This window comes from Python bivittatus, unplaced genomic scaffold (assembly GCF_059951505.1).
Source record: "Python bivittatus isolate LINGU-HERP-01145 unplaced genomic scaffold, Pbiv_v1 ctg000680_np1212, whole genome shotgun sequence".
Taxonomy (NCBI): domain Eukaryota; kingdom Metazoa; phylum Chordata; class Lepidosauria; order Squamata; family Pythonidae; genus Python; species Python bivittatus.
The window spans coordinates 1,291,270-1,311,035 of record NW_028277095.1 but is presented as its reverse complement, the minus strand read 5'-3'; the positions used below and the strand labels follow the sequence as shown (position 1 = coordinate 1,311,035).

The window sequence follows — 19,766 nt, the reverse complement described above, 5'->3', positions numbered from 1 at the left end:
ACTTCTCCAGTAGTTGATGCTCAGCGCCTCCAGCTAATCAGGGACCACCTCACCTCATCCCCCACCTACCGTGCCATCAGCCAGTCCCCTCTCACCAGACTGCTTAGGCCTCGATTGCACAATCCCAGTGGGTCAAAGAAACCCCCTCCCCCAGCTCTCACCCATGTGAAGGTGGACAGAATCACAACCCACAACCTAAAACTTTCCAACTCAGGACTAGTCCCATTCCAATTTAATCCTTTCAGTCGAGTCCTCTCGGATCACGATGACTACCAGTGAAAACAGTTCACGCTGTGAAATGTGTGGCTGAATGCACTTTGTTCCTTCTATGTGTTCAGATGTTGCTCTTTGTTCTGGGGGACACTTCGTGGGTTTGGGTAAATCACATGATTTTGAACCACAGGGTGATAACAGGGTGATCACTGCTTGTACAGCAGAACTGGTGTGGCACACACCAGCCTGATCCCCAGCACATATGTACACCTGTTTAAACCTTTGCATGCTATGTAAATACGTGTGGTTGAACATGCTGATAGAAGTAACAGATAAGCTAGTCTGATCAAGATTCCTAATAGCAGTTAAGTTTATACAGCTGAAACTCTGCAGACAGCACCCACAGATCTAGAAAGCAACTGGGTTTCCAGGGACGTTCGTGGGCTAAGAATATGTGTGCGCCCATGTTCCCTCCCTACTTTAGCTTTATTTATTTTCAGGTGGCTGCCTCCATAGGAGAGCTGTACTACGCCTATTTTCCACTTTCTTATACAGGGTAGTGGAAGGGTGTATTCAGACAGACAGCTCCTACTCTTGCTGGTTAAAGGATACTGTATGTTGCTGCTCTGTCATTCCTCCCAAAGATCCCTAAATGAGGCAGGTCAATTGCACAATAAAATCCTTGGCTGGAAGCATCTGTATCCTGAGAAATATGCCCACAAAAATAACTGGTGAAAGTAAGTCAGTGTTGTCCAAACTTGGCCACTTTAAGATGAGTGGACTTCAACTCCCAGAATTCCCCAGCCAGCATGGCTGGCTGGGGAATTCTGGGAGTTGAAGTCCACTCATCTTAAAGTGGCCAAGTTTGGACAACACTGAAGTAAGTAGAGAAGCCAAGTTGTGGTTAGGCAGTGTTATATATACATTGAAACAGAAAGACTTGAATTACATTTGGAAAAACTGCAGAAGGTGGCAACCAAGCTGATCAAGGGAATTGAGTATCTTCTTTACAAGGAAAGGGTAAAAGCTTTGGGATTCTAGTTCAGAAGAACAGAAACTGAGGGGAGACATGTTCAAGGTGTGTAAAATCAGGAAAAGAGGGGGGTGTTCCCTCAAAATGTTAGGAATAGGGACTTCCAAGCTGGGAAGAGTTAGACGAAAGAGAAGGAAACACTTCACACAGCATGGAATTGCTTATCGAATTCTTTATCGTGAGGCATCATGATGTGGACCACTAACTTGGATAGCTTTCAAGGGAGAATCATGGAGGGCCGGTCTATCAAGGACCATTATTCTTGAAAATTCAGCTTTACCTCCAGGTTGTCTCCAGATGCCAATTGCAGAGGGGACAATGGAAGGACAGAGGAATACATTATCTCTATCTGGTTGTGAGAACCCCAGAGGCATATGTTTGGCAAGGAGAAACAAAATGCTAGACCAGTGTTTCTCAGCCTTGGTGGCGTTAAGATGTGGACTTCAACTCCCAGAGTTGTGCTAGACTACGATGGATCTTGGCTTGATCCCGTATGGCTATTCTTTCCAACTCTGATTTTATTTTGCATTTTAAACATGTAAGGTGCTGAATTATCCAGGTTACTGAAAGTGGTTTATGATCCAGATCTGGATGGGGAGGAGCTCTTAGCAGTAAACTGGCGGACACATGCAGTAACAGAAAGTACATTTGAAGCAGTTTCATCTGAACAGCTAAATTACCTTCAATAAACTTCAGGATAAGTTTAAGGTACTTTCCACTTTTTCCTCTCCCTCTGCTGTAAGATGATGGAGTATCCAGGGGTTAGTATTCATCGAGCATTTTTTAGACAAGTACCATAAAACCAGAGAAAAGGGAAAACATGTTTTTGGCATCACTTTTTATGTATCAGTTTCCCTCTTTGTTATTAACAAAGAGAGGAAAAAAAGCACTCTCCTGGGTCTCTGTCATTTTCTAGGCAACTTTATTTTTAGCGCTTGTAAAGAGTTTGTTACTGTTACCACATCGGGGATGTTTTCCAGCTTCCCTAGTTTGGTTCCAACCTTGGATTTCCTAGTGGTCCCCCAACCAAGCAGGAGCCGGGCGCCACCCTGCTTAGCGCTTCAGAGCAGCCAGAGTCGCTGAGGCGCTGCACCCCCTGATCTCAAGCTAGTCACGAGGAGGGAGAGGTGCATTTTTAGTTCTTGCGTTGATGCCCACCAAGCAAGCTACAACCCCCCGGCTCGGCGCGCGCGCGCAGCAAAGAAACCCGGCACCAGGCAGGACGACGGCGAGCGCAGGCTACGTGCGGGACTCGAGGGCGGGCATGCGCAGTCCCGCCTGGGGGACCGCCCCCTCTCTCCGGCTCCGAATGGCCTACGTGAGGAGCGTCAGGGAGGAAAGGCTCCAGCTGCGTGAGTGGGTGGGGCCTGTGCGCCGGCTAGAGCGTCAGGCTCCCTCTGCGCCTGCGCAGCGGCTCGGCGGAGGCGGGGTTGCTGGGGCTGGCGTTGGGGAGCGTCCAGATAGCCACTCGCGATCCCAGCGTTGCTGCCGCTGCTATCGGGAGCTGCCTCCTTTCCTCCACGCTGCCTCGGACGGACCAGCTCCGCGCTCGCCGTCGTCCCGCGCCGCCATGTCGTCCCCTCAGGACTTGTCTCATCACAACAATAACAACAACCTGCCGCCCGAGGGGACGCCCACCGAGCCAGGCCTCAACAGTGAGTGGGCTGAGGCGGGGCGGTGGCGGCGGCTCTCCCCTCCCCGGGAGAATTGGGGTCCCCTCAAGTGGCGGTTAGCTTCCCCCCTCCGGGCCCGTTGCTTGGCCGGGATTGGTTGGCCCCTAGCCGCACGAGAGCCTTGGGCCAATGGGAGGAAGGGTGGCAGGCCGGGCGGGGGGAGAGGGGAGCGAAGGGACACCTGAGCGAGCGGTGCAACTTTCTCAACCCGGAGTCTTCTGGAAGCGTTGGACTACAATCCCCATAAGGCCTCAGCGTCAGCATGGGGGTCGGTGGGGAAAGGAGGGCGACTGATCAGACTGATTGAGAGCCAGTTGCTTTGGGCGGCTCCAGGTGGGGTAGATTACGCCCCCTCCCCCCCGTTTGATCCGTACAACAACCCTGGGAGGTCGGGTGGGCTGAAAGAAGGTGATTGGCCTGGAGTATCGGGTGGCTTTTTAGTCAGCTGGGGATGTGAGTCTGGATCTCCTCTGCCTTTGCCTGTACCTTTCATTGCCCTGGTTCAAAAAGGGGAGGGAGGGCAGATGAAGAGGAAGGGGATAAGGGACCCTGTCCTTGGGAAGGAGTCCCACTGAAATGAGAAGAGTGGCTGAAAACGAATTTTCCCCAAGCTGGAGTCTTTAGCCTCTGGAAATTGGTAGGGATAACGCACCAGCCTTCATTTTCTGCCAACATTGCTTCCTTACGGCTTCTCACAGTGGCTGATACTTTTTAATAAAATAAAATAAAGTCTTTCTAGATTCAAAACTATGCGTTTTATGGACTTAGCTTTTAAAAAGTCGGTGACTCCTTTTATCCTCCCCGAAAGCTATTGGGTGATGTACTGCCCATTTTAAAATAATAACTCTGAAACTTTTTTAAAACTCTAGGTTAAGGGCATACAGGAACAGCTTTAAGTTTGCATTGTGTTCTGTTTTATTTGCTGTTCTTCCTTTTTGTTTGGAATGATTATGAATCCAGTTTTCTGACGTTTGTTATGTCATGGTATTTGTCTTTTAGTGGTGATGCTTGAAGAAACTTGTTTTTCCTCCTCTCTCCCCCCCCCCCCCCCAATTGCAATATGCCACAGGGAACTTTGTTATTGCACTGGATTAATGCTACTAATCAGGCTGAAAAGTGGCTGCCCTCATGGTAGATTGCTGCCAGGTTAAAAGGAGACAAACATGCATGATTGCTGTGGAACAGTCATCCAAAAGGAGAGTCATTCCTTTTAATAGTGGGAGGTTTATGGATAGAGTTGATGAGGTGATGGCATGTGACTGCCTCAGGGTATTATAAGGCAGAATGGAATGGAGCTTTGTAAAAGAAGTACAAATTGGTGATTTTTTTTTTTCCTGAATAGAAGGAACTGGGAGCTTGAATCCAATTTCTGTAACCTTTTAAATGGTTTGCTGAAGGAAACTTGTATGAACTTGCTTAAAATATATATAAATGGGCTCTAGTTGCTGGGGTTGCAAAAAGGGTTTCACAAACAGATGTGAGGAGTAAATACACCTATAGTAAGTTTTGGAATGAAAGAATTTTGAATGGATGTGTTTCAATAGAGTAACTTGTTTATTTATTTGCTAGTGTGTTTAGATAGAAAAGGAGGAGCTACAGCTGATGGCCTGGGAAGGAGTTAGAGTGTGTGAGAATGTGTTTATTTTAGCTGCCAAGTCCTGTGTGTATAGTATTATTTCCCTTGTATCCAGGTCAGTCAGCTCCTCTATTGTAAACTTTTGTTCAAGTTGTGGGGGAGTATCCAGATAGCTTCAATTTATAGTGTATAACTTCTGGATAACTGTAGGGTTGTTTTTTGTTGTTGTGGTATGAGTTTTTGGTCTTTAACCAGCATTATCTAGTTTATGGTCAGTGTTGTGTTAACACTGGTTAATGTTGTTCTTTCTGAGTTGGATTGTGTTTGTGGCCTCAGGCATTATGGTTTTTGTTAACTTGTTTTTAACCCTTACACATCATCCAGAGCCACGTTTGGGAAATGGGCAGCCTTATAAATTGTCTAAATAAATAAATAAATACTTTTTAGGAAAAACTCTTCCCTTTGGATTTTGTGGTGAAAGGGGGTGAATTAGTATAAGTAATACAACTGTATTTATTTATTGCATTTATTACATTTATATCCTGCCACAATCAGAAGTTACTCTCAGCTGCATTTTTAGGAAATACCTGAACTTGGTGTAAATATTTCTTGACTTGCATTGTTTTATAAAATTCCGTATAATTTTCTCAGTAACATATGCTAGAAAGTAAATATACATAGTTCAATAATTATTTGGGGGAAGTTGTTCCTCATTTTGCTGAGATAGCAATATGAATAAAAAATTTGCAAGAGAGAATAAAATTAAATATTGCATAGTACAGTTGAAGGGAAAAGGTTAAGAGACTGTTATCTTCCTGTGTTCTTTTTCTTCCTGTGTTAGTTCTTAGTCTGTTTAAAGAAAATGCAGTTCCCTACTGGTTCCAAAGGAAAGACACAGAAATTATTCATATACAGACAGCCTTCTTAGTGGAAACTCCCACTATGTGGAATAGCCTCCCCATGGGAGTATGGGTTGGCCCCGATTTTCCTGGCATTTTGCTCTCAGTTTACTTTATTCGTTTTTATCATGCATGTTGACTTTTTGAAGGTATTATTTTAATTGTGTGTACTTTGCTTTGTTTGCTTTGACCTTGTTGTATTCTGCCCAAAGTCTGATAGGAATGGGGCAGGTTACAAATATTGTTAAATAAATACAATATAGTACAGGACTCTAGGGTATACTTAAGTCATATGGTTAGAATATACACACACACACACACGCACACACATAAAGAGAGGGAATGTGTATATTTACAGAGAGGTAAACCACACTGAAATACCTCTGTTAATCCAGCAGGGTTTTACTACATTACCTCTTTGTTAGAGTTTTGTGCGTATGTAACCTCCAAATGTAGGAGCAAATAGCATCCACATGACAGTGAACCATATGGCTAAGTAGTTGTATAAATATCAGGAAGTAGTCATGAAATTACTCTGGAATTATTTGTACATATGATAAAATAGCTGTATATTCAAGAACAGGAGTGGGTAGAAGATACATTTGGATTTACATGAGGTTCTTTAGATAATTTGTAGAAGATAGGGGAAGATTTCTGACTGCCAGTTGTTTAGTAATGACAAATCATTTCTTTCTTGACCTAAATTAGATTGCTGAAATTAAGAAAACTAGAGGTGATAAAGAATGGATTTTTATGTTGAAGGATGTTTAGCTTTATTTAACTGGTTACACAACACAAATTTGGTGGATCAGAATTCTTTTAATTCCCAGTGTATATCTTTGGGGATTTTGCTGTAAGTTGTTAGTGTATTTTAAAACAAGTTGATTACCTCACCCAACAAAAAAAAAGAAGTCATTCCTCGGCAAAGGTATTCTGCAGTAAAATTAAGTGAAAAAGAAATGGGGACAAACAACTAAGTAGTATTGTTCTACAAATTTAGGATTTGAATGGCCAGCAATTGGAAGGATCCTTGATATATGGTATCATTCTCATACCAGAATCTCAGTTCTTTAAAAGTGTCATATGTGCAAATGAACGGTGATTTCACTATTAATACAAAATTATTTTTATAATCTGTTTTTCTGAGCACCAAGATTTAGAATGCTGAAGCAATATCTGACACTTCCATATGTTTAAGCCAAAAAGCTTATAGCATAATAGGTTTATTTTTATATTATGCAGTTTTTCTAGCAAGATTATCCAGATTGTGTCTTTATATTATTTATTATTTATTTATAATATATATTTATATTCTGCATTTGTTATCTGACAGTAAGACAGCCATATGCAAACTAATAAGGAGTTTATTATCTCCAAGTGAGTTGATTTTACGGTGGATTTACCATTTTATTTTGTTACATTTATAGTGTGGATTTTGTTTACAAATTCAAAACATCATACATAGCACTCCTTCCTATATATCCTTTCCTTCTCCTATTTTTCCCCACAACAACAACTCTATTAAGATAGGTTAGGCTGAGAGAGGGACTGGCCCAAAGTTGCTCAGTGAGCTTCCATGGTTGAGGGGGGATGAGAACCTGGGTCTGCCCCCTTAAGAACTCCACCACACTGGCTTTTGATTTCTCTGCATTACTAGGAACGGTTAAACCCCTGTTTTCAGCTAATTAGATCATATACACAACATGAGAATTCTGTCCAAAGCATGGATACACAAGTTTGCCATGACAGACTAATATTTGAAGGAGAGGGTCCTGGAATCCTCTCACCTGCTTTGATGGAATATATTCCTTTTCTTCTGCTGCTGTCTTGTTAGTGTTACTGTGCAGCTCTTAACATTTTTATTATGTGGTGATAATTTATTTTGGGCAAAGGCCACCAATTTAAAATATCCTACAAACATTAAATGTCCAGACACTGTGTTAAAAGGGATATTAACATAATGACGTAAAAGTAGTGGACAATGATTTTTTTCTAGCTGTTATGATCTGGATTACCTATTTTGTTGGTAACTCATTATTTCTTGCCATGCTCTACAGGCTGTTGTACAGGACACCGCTAAGAATACATCTGGCCAGGAAAGCTTGCTAAAGTCAATAGCTTTACTGTGTAGACCCTTAGATTGTTTGCAGTACATCAGAACATGCTTGACATTACCATTCCTGAGCCAAAAGGACAAATGTGTACTCATAGGGAGGCCTACAATATTAAATCTGCCTTCCGACAGAGCAAATGGAAGAACATTAAATCAAACCTAGTAGAAGATTGTGTAATATTTAGGTGATTCCAAAGTGAAAGGATGTTTGACTGGCTGTGAATGCTGCTTGAGTCTCAAATTCCAGAGCAAAGCTATTAGGAACTAAATTCAGTTGATTTTTGCCGTTCTTGGCCAGGTCTCATTGTTTAAGAAGAATCAAGACCCAACCTCTGGAGATAGGCTGTATGACTGCAGTTTAACTAATGGGGTGTGCTTCTAGCCTAAATGGAATTTGTCAGAGATTATTAAGGTTGTCAGGCCCATTGGATAAAAGTTAGGTTTTAACCAAAAATTAAAAATTGCTACCCAAGCATAACACTCTCTACCTTAAGTAGGTTAGCCTCCAGCTGAAAGACAGCATTTGGGGCACATTGAGATCTGAACCACTGCTCTCAAATTTGGACTGAACAGATTATGGAGTATAATGGTTGGGGTATGGACTTAACTGGGCTCCTTATAGAAGCTGAGCCTTAAGTAATGTGGTAGTAACAGACATGAAACAGTTCTAGTCACTTTACAGAACTAAAACACTTCCTTAATAATGTCTAGTTTCTTTAATATGTTGTCTTAAACTATTTCTAAATTACTAATCAGACAAGTAGAAAGTTGTTTGCAGGTAGACTTTGGGGTAAATTAAGCATTATTTGCTCTCTTTCCAGTTATCAAAATTTGGTATGACTGCATATTTCTACAAGTAACTGATAAATGCTCTGTTTGGATTTGGTTCACAGTTTCTGATGAGATATCTGACTGTTCAATAGGTTCCTGGGTAGAGCTGCAGATGAATGGGAATGGCAATGACAACGACAACAGCAATGTAAAAAATGGTGGTCTAGAACATGTTCCTTCTTCATCTTCCATCCACAATGGAGATATGGAGAAGATACTTCTCGATGCTCAGCATGAGTCTGGACAAAGCAGTTCAAGGGGTAGTTCTCATTGTGACAGGTAAGCATTTTTTTTACACTTTAAAAATACTTTGGAATGAGTTTTTTTTTGCAACTGTTACTGTCATTTCATTTCCTAGAATGCAGATTTAGCTGGACTTATGTCTCATATTAAGCCAGGGTCTTAATATATCGGTTGCTGTATAGATAATAGGTAAATTGTCTCATTGCTTTTTAAGGGCTTAAGCTTTTTTCAGTTTTATTAAAGCTTCTTATATTATGTGAGGGAGACCTAGAAGGAAATTCTGAAGGACTGGAAAAATCTTATGCAGTTCGGTGTCTGCCCTGTATATTCAGTTTAAAAAAAAAAAAACCTACTGCTTATTTTTGATGAGCCTTTTGCAGTAGATACTTGCTATTTATTTTTAGACAGGGCAGAAACCTATTTCTTTACTAAAAACAATTATGTGGGCAAGAATCCATAGTGGTGAATTCATTTTGCTATCTTTTATTATAGTGGCGATAACCTAAACAGGACACTAAAACTACAAAATTAAAAAGTCAGCCCTTCATCAGTACACTAGGTCTTTGATGTGTTATATTACATCTGTGCCCTAAAATTGTTTGCTTCTGTTAAAGATGATTGTCTTCATTGCTTGAAAGTTTGAAGCCTCTTTAAGTAAGACACTACCTGTGATCTTGTTTTCAATGTGTTTTGAAGCAAACATTCACCAGATCAGCTAAATTGCATCTATTAGAAATTCATGCTATGTCTTCATGTAATAATTTTATATAAGAAATTATCTACTTATTATTGCTAGTCCCAGAGGTAATAAAGACAATAAAAGCAACACTCTAGTTTTTCAAGTGTTATAAAAATATGCTTCCTTTTTCCAATAATCAGATTGTAGAAATAGAAGTATGTCCTGCAAGTGATTGTTCATCTCTTAATATTCCGTACATCTGGTGATTAATTCTCTTAATCAGATTAAAGATGTCTTAAACTACCAGTTTCAGTCTGTTGCTGGTATGTTGCTTACCGGGGAAGAGAGCTGGGTCAGGAGTTAGATACTGAATGATTTAGTGATGTGGAGGTGGGTGTGACTATATTTCCTCCCAGGAAGTAGCAGAGGAGGAGCTCAGCTCTTATAAAGAGGAATTCTTTATTAAAGGAAGCAGTAAGGGAAAGGCACTTAAGCAGAGACAAGAAAAGTTTTCCAGTCAACAAATGTGAAAGTTTATTATTAAATAGTCAGAATAAACAACCTGACGCTGATCAAGCCCTTACCAAAACAAAAAATAGATAGAAATTGAATCTCCCACCCAAAAAGGAATTGCTTCTTCATGCAGAGTAGACAGAAGAAAAAGACTCAAGAAATGTGAACACTAATTATTTTAAATAGAAGTCACATTTAATACCCAGCAGTTGCTAGAATTTTTTTTCATAGTGGCTTCTTAGCTTTTCTGCAATAAATTATTGATCAGAAATCCCTGAATTCTTGTGCGCCTGGTTAAGTCATTTCAAATCAACTTGGCAAGGACAGTCTAACAGCAAATGACTTTTTCTTTTTCTGCTGCTGTTATCAACTCTGAACATAAATGTTTAACTGCTTTTGCATTCCACTGAGGAAGCACCAGATAAAAATTGTTTGAATTGTAGTTTCTAATTTAGAGGAGTCCAGCATAGCTGCAGCCAACATGTTAGAATCTTTTTTTTTCAAACTGCAGATATATCAATATTGGTTTCTTCCTCAGTGGAATTTATAAGTAGTTTCACATGAATTTATTCAATTTAAGCCCTGTCTTTTTGCTCAGAAGAGAATTAAGGTTGCTCTTTGTTCATCAGGGTTCTCTTAACACCAGTTTCCCCCTGGATAGACAAGGACTGCCTATGAAGGAACAGGCCCATGATTTGGCAGTCCTTCTGGACTCATGATTCCTGCTCAAGAAGCAGGTAGAAGCTGTGGCAAAGATAACTTTTGCCCAGCTTCAGATGGGGCACTAATTGCAGTCTTAACTGCTGCAGGAGGACCTGGCTATAATAACTCTTGCTCTCATTACCACCTGGTTACATTAGCACAATGTATTTTGCAAGGGGATGACTTTAAAGACTACTTGGAAACTACAACTGGTCTAGAACGCAGCAGTCCACATGTTAACTGACACCCGTCACTGGGGGCATATAACACTATTCTCCAGGCCCTGCACTGGGTATAAGTTGGTTTTCAGGTACAATTTAAAGTGTTAGTTTTAACCTATGAAGTCTTTTATGGCTTGACACCAGGTACTTGCAGGACTGCCTGCTCCAACTTGAATCAATCCAACCTACTAGATCTTTAATGAGAAATTCCTTGTAGTCCCACACTTCTGACAGGTAAGGGCAGCCAAAGGTAGGAATAGTCTCCTAGTGGAGATCAGACTGGCCATTTCCTCGATAGCTTTCAGGAAGAAACTGCACTATTCTGCAGAGTGTTTAATGATGCTAGGTATTGTGCCATCTTTTTAATTTATATTGCATTGATTTTATTCCTGTTATTTTAAGGCATTGTTTCTGGCTGGGGAATTCTGGGAGTTGAAGTCCACACATCTTAAGGCTGCCAAGGTTGAGAAACACTGGTCTAAGGGTTTTATGATTTAGTGATTAAGTTGCTATTTTAAAATACTGTAGATATTTTGTTGTGTGCGCCATTGAGAATTGTCAGATTTTTGATAGGATATAAAAGCACTAAATAAATACATCTTTAGTAATAAGTACAAGTGGAAATTTAATAACAATGCTTAATAATCACTTTCTATAGAAATAATAACAGTGATGATATCTTTATTTTCCATAGTCCTTCTCCTCAAGAAGATGGACAAATAATGTTTGATGTGGAAATGCATACAAGTAAAGACAATAGTTCTCAGGTATTTTCCTCATATTTACCTACGGTTCTGTTTTAGAAGGATTAATATGGCACAATTTTAAAACTGTATTCTAGCAGTGAGTTGTTATTCACTGTCTGATCCTGAAAAACAATATAATCTCTTTTTTTGGGGGGGTCAGTGGGGAGGTACTCTTTTTATGTATTCAAAATTAAGTTTTTATGTTCTTAGAGATATTTTAACTTCCATTGTTATAAAATGGCAAGAAGTCTTTGATAACATAATAGTATACCTTTGTGCCTCCCAGAAAAGTTGTCTGTCAGCAGCTGCTCTTTTAAAACAGCTTCAACTATGTTTCAGTTCTTGTGGTAGGGTAACTGAAGTTTTGAACAAAAATATTACTTTTGTGGATTTTGTTGATAGAACATTAATTCTAATTAAGAATGTTGATCTCATCCATAAATATTTTAAGTCATATTTTTGGAAATTGTTCTGTAGTAAATTGCTAGAAACCTATACATGTATTTGTTTAATCTCATGGAGACTTAATCATTACAATGATACTTAACTGCTATCTAGGATTTCAGGATCTTCAGGGTGTTTATTCATTGTAAACTGATTCATATAAGTCTGAGCAATAAGAATATCATTAAACATAGGAAGAGAAGATGACCAGGCAAAGAGATGAATTATTTTTAGACAAATATATAACAAATAGGCTTCTGTTTGTTCAGTTCAGTATCTGTCAAGTAACTGACTTACTTTCCCAGCTGTGTTTTGAGTCCTTCCATAATTTCAGACCGATTTGATGGCTTATATTCTTTGTATTATGATAACTCTTTTTTAAAATAAAGGAATATGTTAGGTATAGCCATGTTGTGGGCTATGTAAGGAAGGCACAGTTTCTTATAAATAGCATAAAACTGGTTCAGATTAAATCTTTTAGTTGTCTTTCCTGCATTGAATTTTTATAAGACTATCAGAATTGCCAGCATGGTCTGCTTATCTCCTGATCAGTGCTCTGCAGTAAATAACAAGAGGAGCAATTGACCTGAAAGAGTTACAGAATTTATTCATTATGTATTTTCAGTCTGAAGAGGAAACAGTAGAAGGCGAAAAGGAAGTGGAAGTTTTGAAGAAAAGTGCTGACTGGGTGTCAGATTGGTCAAGTAGACCTGAAAACATTCCGCCCAAGTGAGTTGAAATCCTTTCTAATAAATGCACTTTCACTGAGAAGCAATTTTGATTGCAACATAATATGAAAACAATTACAAAAAGTATGCTGAAGAACTGTTTTCGTACTAGGAAAAACTAGATCAAATTCTGAGTTTGTAACGGTATAAATTTCTATCACAATTTCCTTCAACCCATCCTTATTAGAGTGCGCATATTGCAGAGTAGCTACTCATTGGAGTCAAAGAAAACCACATCTCTTTATGGAACTTCTAGGTAAGGAAGGAAGATAGAAATTAGGTTGAAAACTCTTTTTACTCTTTCCCTTGCTTTGCATCAGCCTCAGAGTCCGTTACGATATGCTTAAAATTGAAAATGTGTTTCCTTATCCCGCCATAATATTCCAGAAGTTTCTGCCAAATCATTTCAGGTTGGCCATAGTTTGCGCAAAAACAAACTTGTGCATGTTGACCCCTCTTTCCCCCTCTCCCCTCAGGACTTCCCAGAGCAGCATCTCCCACTAGCTTGCCTACCTACCCTCGCTGATGTCTCAGTGTGGCATATCCCGCTGACCTGCAAGAAGGTTTAGCTTTAGGTATGAACTACCCAAAGCCAGTGGTTTTGAAATGTTTTGCACATTTCTAGTCCCTTTCAACCGAGCTGCCAAATTTTAGCTAGGAAGTTCCCTACCATTCTGAGGCAAGAAATCCATGAAAACTGTCAGTCAAGCCCTACAGACATAACAGTTCTTTATCATCTCCACCTTAAAAACAGAAAAAAAAAATCTTCTCCCAATGTATGTGACATAATCTTTCCATAATTCTTCTCATTGCTTTGGCCCGAGGTTGAGTATAGCAGAGCCACCAAAAGTTGTCCACCGCTGCGTTTCAGAGAATTATCCATTAGTTTTGCTATGTTTTGTTGCCTTACTTGTTAACACAAGCAATGCTGTGTTTGGTTTCTAGAGATGATTGAAACTTAGCAGGGGCTCTTTTTGATATAAATTGCCTACCTTCATAAGAATGAAAGGGAGTGCTTTGTTCATCAGCAGCATGAGAAAGTAAGAGTTTCTGCTCCTGTGGACCTCTGCATCCTGAACTTATCACCTATTCACAATGGGAGCAAAATTGTTCCATGCTTGAAAATACCTCTGAAGAAGTAATTTAGCAAGACTTAGTAGTTTAACAGTGGCTCATTAATTTGAACTGTTAGCACTGATCTAATGTTTATTGGATGCCCAAGAATGCTGTGCTGTGATCCTTAAATGTGAGGAGACATTCATAATAAAGTTAAAAGTAAAGTCTGACATGTAATATTTCTGTTATGAAAATGAGGTGTTCTCCTGTTAAATTTCTTTCATCAGCTACTGTTCCATGTTTTCATACCTATTACAAGGGCTTTCCATTACAGTTCTTAAGTCTTGGTTTATTGTTGTTTTCAAGTACCCAGATTCAATATATTCTATACAAACCCATCCTCTTTTTTCCCCCCCATCCCAGGGAGTTTCATTTCAGACATCCTAAGCGAGCAGTGTCTTTAAGTATGAGAAAGAGTGGAGCCATGAAGAAAGGTGGCATTTTCTCAGCTGAATTTCTTAAGGTTTTCATTCCATCTCTGTTCATATCTCATGTTTTGGCTTTGGGACTAGGGTAAGTATGAATACATATTTTGAGGGATCAGAATGATGTGGAGTTATTTTCAACAGTTCTTGAAGCTTTGAGTTCTGGAATTGTTCCCAGCAATTCCTGTTCAAGAATAACACTAGTGGGAATTCCAGTGTTTTTGGAAAGGGATCAAAAGTAAATGTACACACCACTAGGAAAATGTTATATAGCACAGTTAGCACTGGACCGCTTAGAATGAGAGGGGCATTGTAAAATCAGCTGCAGAATGATGGGGAGAAAAGCCCTAAAATGTTTTCCCCATCATTCTAATGTACAGGGAAAATAAACCCCTGCTGTTGCTTTTTTGAAATAGTAACTGTAGCTTCTCCTGGGGTTCTTCGGATCTTTGCAAGCATGTACTTGTTCAGTAACAACTGATCTTGAGTAGGAAGTGCTCCTTTAGCAACGGAACGCAGAACTAAACTGCAAGAAAGGTTTGGTTAAAGGATGGATATACATTATAGATGTTACAACAGCTTTTCTTAATACCCAGTTTGAGTTATCTTGATCAAAAAACTGTTTTGGGACTTTCTGGCGGTAATGAATGGGGGATGCATTAGTAAAGATACATCAAGCTCTGCTTAGCTGCCACTTATAATATCTTACCTTGAGGTATTTTTTCCTTTGGGCTTTGATGAAGGGGCTAGCATAGGAATAAGTAGTAGCAATAGTTATAAATGTGTTTGTCACTTTGGTCAACTTGTATCCATCGCTGATAATCAACAAGCAGAATCCCTAAGCTCTGTTAAGGAACAGTTGTCAGTTTTCAGTATGTTTTAAAAATCTATAGATGTAATGTTCATGTTTCTTAATAATATTATTATGATTACTTTCCTTTAAAAGCCTAATGTGAATGGTCCCAGCAATGCCTTTATGTAGTTTTTTGGTCTTGGAAGGAAATTATAAGTGAGGAGTGGTGCTTGTGGGATCTACTTGGTTTTGTTTTGTTTTAACTGGAATTTTGAGATCTATGCAAAAAACATAAGAGTTAATGACTCTTTAGCTCTGGAATTAGTTTTGAATATCAAAACCAAGGAGCTCATAGTATTTCCATGCAAAAACCTACTCTTGATCTGTTACAGTAACAACAATCTGTCAATGGTTGTATGCTCTAGAGAATTGAACATATTTGGTATTTTCCATATTTAATATAAACAAGTAAGCAAACAAAATACTTCATGAATGCAAAAGAAAAATGTGCATAGTGCCATGTGCTTTTTCAGATACCAGGTACCTACTTCTAATTAAGGAATTGGGAGTAACAGCCTGCCCGCCTACTGAAAATAACACGGACATATAGTAGAGCCATCTCTACTTTTTTGCCTACTGCTTATGCAGATGCTAATGATAATTTTCTTCATGATCCACATGAGGCACACATCATGTTTGCATGTCCTCTTAAAGATCATATGGATGAGTGCCTGATACAATGTTTTGATTTTCTTTGATGGATGTTAGAAATGCAGCATAGATCAGAAGAATAAAGTAAGCTGAAAAGATCTTTGGGGCAGGGAACACATATAAGTACCAATGTACTTTGCTTTGCATTTCATTACAGTATCTACATTGGAAAGCGACTGACCACACCTTCAGCTAGCACTTACTGAAAGAAGCAGTGCACAAATCCTGGAAATCCTTGTGATGATCTGTGAAGGAATTAATGTCACACTAGTACCTTTGGAACTTGAGACAATTCTAAGCATGACCTTCCTCCCCTTCCCCAGCCTTCACCTTGTTTTTACATATCCAGGTTCCACTAACTCTTGGAATGCAGTATTGTGTTGGAACTCTGTGAAGGTGTTTCACTAGTTGTCTTTCCCCAGCCACCTTCCGTATCCTGCAGGACACATCAGAGTTGCCTAACAGAGTTTACAGTTGCCTATATGTCGCAAGGGCTTCGTTCAGTGCAAAACGCCACCAGCAAATTACAATTGTTATCAGTGATGCCTCTGCTGTTTCTTTACTACAATAGCAAATGATCTGCCCAGTGCTTAAATGAAACGTTCAGTATAACAACCCCCATATATAAAAGAGACTGAGAATTAACAGAAGCTGTTTATAAAACAAACTAAAAATAATTGGCAGGTTTGTTTTCTTTCTGCAATTTGTTTTGCAGTTGTCTTGAGTTAATATTTTTTTTAATTTTCAGGCGGCAAACACTTCACAGATATCAAAAAGAATTAGAATTTGATTCCTCAGCAAGTTTGAATACCAAGTAACTATCATTATCTTGTGTTTCCATGAAGTAGTGAGTTTATTTCTGATAGCAAACCTTGGCCAGCATCTAGATTTTTAAAAACTATTTCATTATTTGCATGTGAAGAAACCTCTAGTATTCTTTAGCATTTTATTTAATGGAAGTCTTCCTTTCAGAGTAGTTTGACTTGAAGTATTTTTAAGTGTTTAGACTCTATGTAAAAGGAGATACCTGTATTCTAAAGCCACTTGCAATTTACAAAGAGAATGGGTTGCTTTAATAGATGCTTGAGACATCCTACTTGGGAACAGTCTTGCAGTTCTGTTTTAAAAAAAGGGGGGGGGAAACCCACAACATTTTGAGCTGTCTTCTGTGGTCGAGTTCCATTTCTTCCATCTTCATGGTTGGAATTGCATCTCTCATTGCAATTTCTGAAATCCTAAGGATTTTGCTATCAAATCAAATCTTTATTACAGTCACAGACCAGCAAAAAGGATTTTGGTAATAACTTAGAAATCTCACTAAGGGGAATATTTTGCATTGTTTTTCTTCAGATACACTTTTTCCCAAACTGTGAAGCTCAATTCAAATTTTTAAAGTTTATATAGACCAATATTCCTAAATAAATGTATTTTAGATGTTTAAACCTAAAGTATGATTTTGAAAGTTCTTCAAATTGAGCTCTCCTCTGCATTTCATGGATGTGCCCCTGTAGTTTGTTGGTAGCAGTATAAAAATAGCTTGCTATTGCCTTCTTCCAGAATGTTTTTTGACTTCCCCATTTAGTCAACGGCTGTTTGTGGTCCCCCCCATCCAAGTACTAACCATGTCCAGCGCTTAGCGTTTGACCCCAGACTAGATTATCCAGGTGCTATTTTGTGTGTGTGTGTGTGTATGTATGTGTATGTGTATGTATATGTGTTTGTGGTACCCGCTGAGATATTTTCCTGCTCATGCATGTTAATCATAGCAGGAGGTAGCACCTGGCTGACTGGGCCTGGGCTTGGAAGGTAGGCAAGGTTGGGTCTGATGAGTATCTGGATGGGAAACCAGATTGGCTGGTCAGTACAAAGATTGCAGACTAGACTTAGGAGTCAATAAAAACTGGAAGAACCCACTACAGGTGAGTTCCATATTGTTGCCAAGAAAGCTACAGGGGCCTGTCCAGGAAGTCCATCAGCAAGCGAGCTTAATTTGAAGAAGGCTTCACATGCTACATATTGAGGTAAGCATGACTGATTTTAAAACTAGCAGAAATCAGTAGATTCTGCAATAGAATGTATTAGATTGACAATAAAGCATATATAAAATCTTAAGAGTTGACAGACCTCTGAAGACTTAATAGTGCAAGTAAGTTAGCTAGTACCTCTGAAATAAGTGAAATGTGTGAAGTGGAGAGGATTTTCATGATATCCATTCCTAAATATCTTTGTTTCAACCTTTGATTCTCTGTAACTTACTGGAGATCGATCTCTCTCTCTCTCTCTCTCTCTCTCTCTCTCTCTCCCTCTCTCCCTCTCTCCCTCTCTCCCTCTCCCTCTCTCCCTCTCTCCCTCCTTCCTTCCACCCAGTAAGTTACACATAGTCTTCATAACCTGTGAAGGTTGTTTTGCCCTTTCAGCTTATAATAATAGCACTTGTATTATGTGCAACGATGTATTTATTTCCTGTGTGGATATTGGAATAATTTTGAGGTGATTAAATAGAATGAGAGTTGTTTAAAACAACAATTAAAAACCAAGCATGAGTTGAGTTAGAAGTCCAACAGTACTTTTCAACACCAATTATTTTATTGCATTTTGTAATAGTTGGAACAAGACATTTGTATGACATTTGGACCATAGTTGTTAAAAGGCAAAGAAATCCTGTCCAAAGTACATTATAATTAATCTACAGAATGCTGTTTGATAAGTTAGAAAGCCTATATGCTTGTGAATCAACAATAATAATTTTCAGGCATTTATGAGATTAAAACTGATGGAAAAACATCTTTGGCATTTATGTACCTGATCACTGTTGAGCTTGTTGCCATGCAGTGGTCCAAAGCAGTATTTATTAATAACTGATTAAAAGCTTGAAATACCCTAACTTTTTATATTACAAAATGGACCAGATTGTTATAATTTGAAAGAGATATCAGATGTAAAGCTTTGTTAAGTTAAACATTGTTAAGTAGCTTTATACTTGTTTACAGTTTGAGGGGAAACACAAGCCTCATTTTTCAAATGATGAGTGAAAAACGGGGTGTGACATTTGTACATAGGATCAAGCAGAAATGCATAAGCTCGCACATTAAAAAATGCAGCAGGCTGAACTGCAACACTAAACAAAGCAAACAAATTCAACTATTCACTATTTTTAAAAAGTGAAAACAACTATGAGAGAAGTCACTTTTTTAAAAAACAATTAAAGACATATTGCTGAAATTATTGGAGTTAAATGAGCCAAAGTGATTATGCATTCTTCATCTTTAGTTAGCACTTTGTAACATGATAATATACAGTTTACAGTACATGTATAAAGTGTAGCTATAAAATTTTGTGCCATTAAAGCTGTCACAAAACTGAATTTTCTGCTGGTTGCTTCTTGTCGGTGTTTTACACAATATAGTTAGATGATTGATTTCTATTGCTGCCATGATACATTGACAGGTTTTCTTCATAAGGGCCATGCTTAGATGTACATACTAGGTTTTTTTTTTTTTTTTTATAACATCACTAACTCGTAACATTTTTGTAACAAATGTGTTACGAATGCAGTTGTAGATACATCATGCAAACTTGTAGAGACTCGAAATTGGTTGTTAAATGTCCTGTGCAAATACAAGTTTGTTGCTCCCTCAAGCTTATTCTATTGAGTTAAAGATTACACAAGCTGGTATTTTACCACCATCCATTTGGAACCTAATCATATTAGATGACCTGTCTTTGTATTGTATTTTATTCACTTGGCAAGGACACTGTCAAATCTCCAAACTACATGTGTAGTTTTAAGACTGTGTGTAGGCTGGGATTTGAAGACTGTTAGTTGTTTGAAGATCATTGTGTTCCCAATTTGACTTTTTCCTTGATTACCTAATCCCTACTTCATGTTGCAGACTGTAGTTGGGTTAGCTGTCAATTTTAAGGATGGTGTTAAGGGAGGCTCCTATTTGAAAAACATGCTCCCAATCTTCCCACTTCTATAACTAGAAAATCACTATCAAGAAGGTCCTTGGTTATAGGTGAATGGCATACCATCACGGGAGGAACTTTTAGAGAAAGGCTGTAGCAGAAGAACAAGAAGGGCAGATTTGGTTATAGGAATGCGTG

At 38.9% G+C, this 19,766-nt stretch overlaps 2 protein-coding genes across 5 annotated transcripts in view; both read left to right on the top strand.

The window, feature by feature from the left end:
• The first annotated feature begins 2,635 nt into the window (after positions 1–2,635).
• On the top strand, positions 2,636–19,163 carry BNIP3L (BCL2 interacting protein 3 like). Of its 3 annotated transcripts, none has more exons than XM_015887446.3 (6): positions 2,636–2,901; positions 8,401–8,617; positions 11,391–11,463; positions 12,512–12,615; positions 14,094–14,243; positions 15,817–19,163. In XM_015887446.3, the coding sequence occupies exons 1-6, from the start codon at positions 2,817–2,819 to the stop codon at positions 15,863–15,865; spliced, it is 678 nt and encodes a 225-aa protein (XP_015742932.1). In that variant the 5' UTR covers positions 2,636–2,816; the 3' UTR covers positions 15,866–19,163. The 3 variants fall into 3 exon arrangements, with proteins under 3 accessions (XP_015742932.1, XP_007424606.2, XP_025020063.1); XM_007424544.4 differs by having other exon boundaries at positions 2,641–2,901; positions 8,431–8,617; XM_025164295.2 differs by lacking the exon at positions 2,636–2,901 and adding an exon at positions 3,119–3,252 and having other exon boundaries at positions 8,431–8,617.
• The window catches only part of DPYSL2 (dihydropyrimidinase like 2), a 100,643-nt gene continuing 97,210 nt past the window's right edge, over positions 16,334–19,766 (top strand). For both annotated transcript variants that reach the window (XM_088152140.1, XM_088152139.1), the window contains exon 1: positions 16,334–16,473. The gene's annotated coding sequence lies outside the window, so the exon portion shown is untranslated. The remainder of the gene's footprint in view (positions 16,474–19,766) is intronic.

Bases quoted from the DNA above. Each gene is read 5' to 3' on its own strand.
- BNIP3L (XM_015887446.3), top strand. From the start codon at position 2,817: ATGTCGTCCCCTCAGGACTTGTCTCATCACAACAATAACAACAACCTG. The intron at 11,464-12,511 runs GTATTTTCCTCA...ATGTATTTTCAG, and splicing joins GTAAAGACAATAGTTCTCAG to TCTGAAGAGGAAACAGTAGA. The intron at 12,616-14,093 runs GTGAGTTGAAAT...CCCCCATCCCAG, and splicing joins CCTGAAAACATTCCGCCCAA to GGAGTTTCATTTCAGACATC.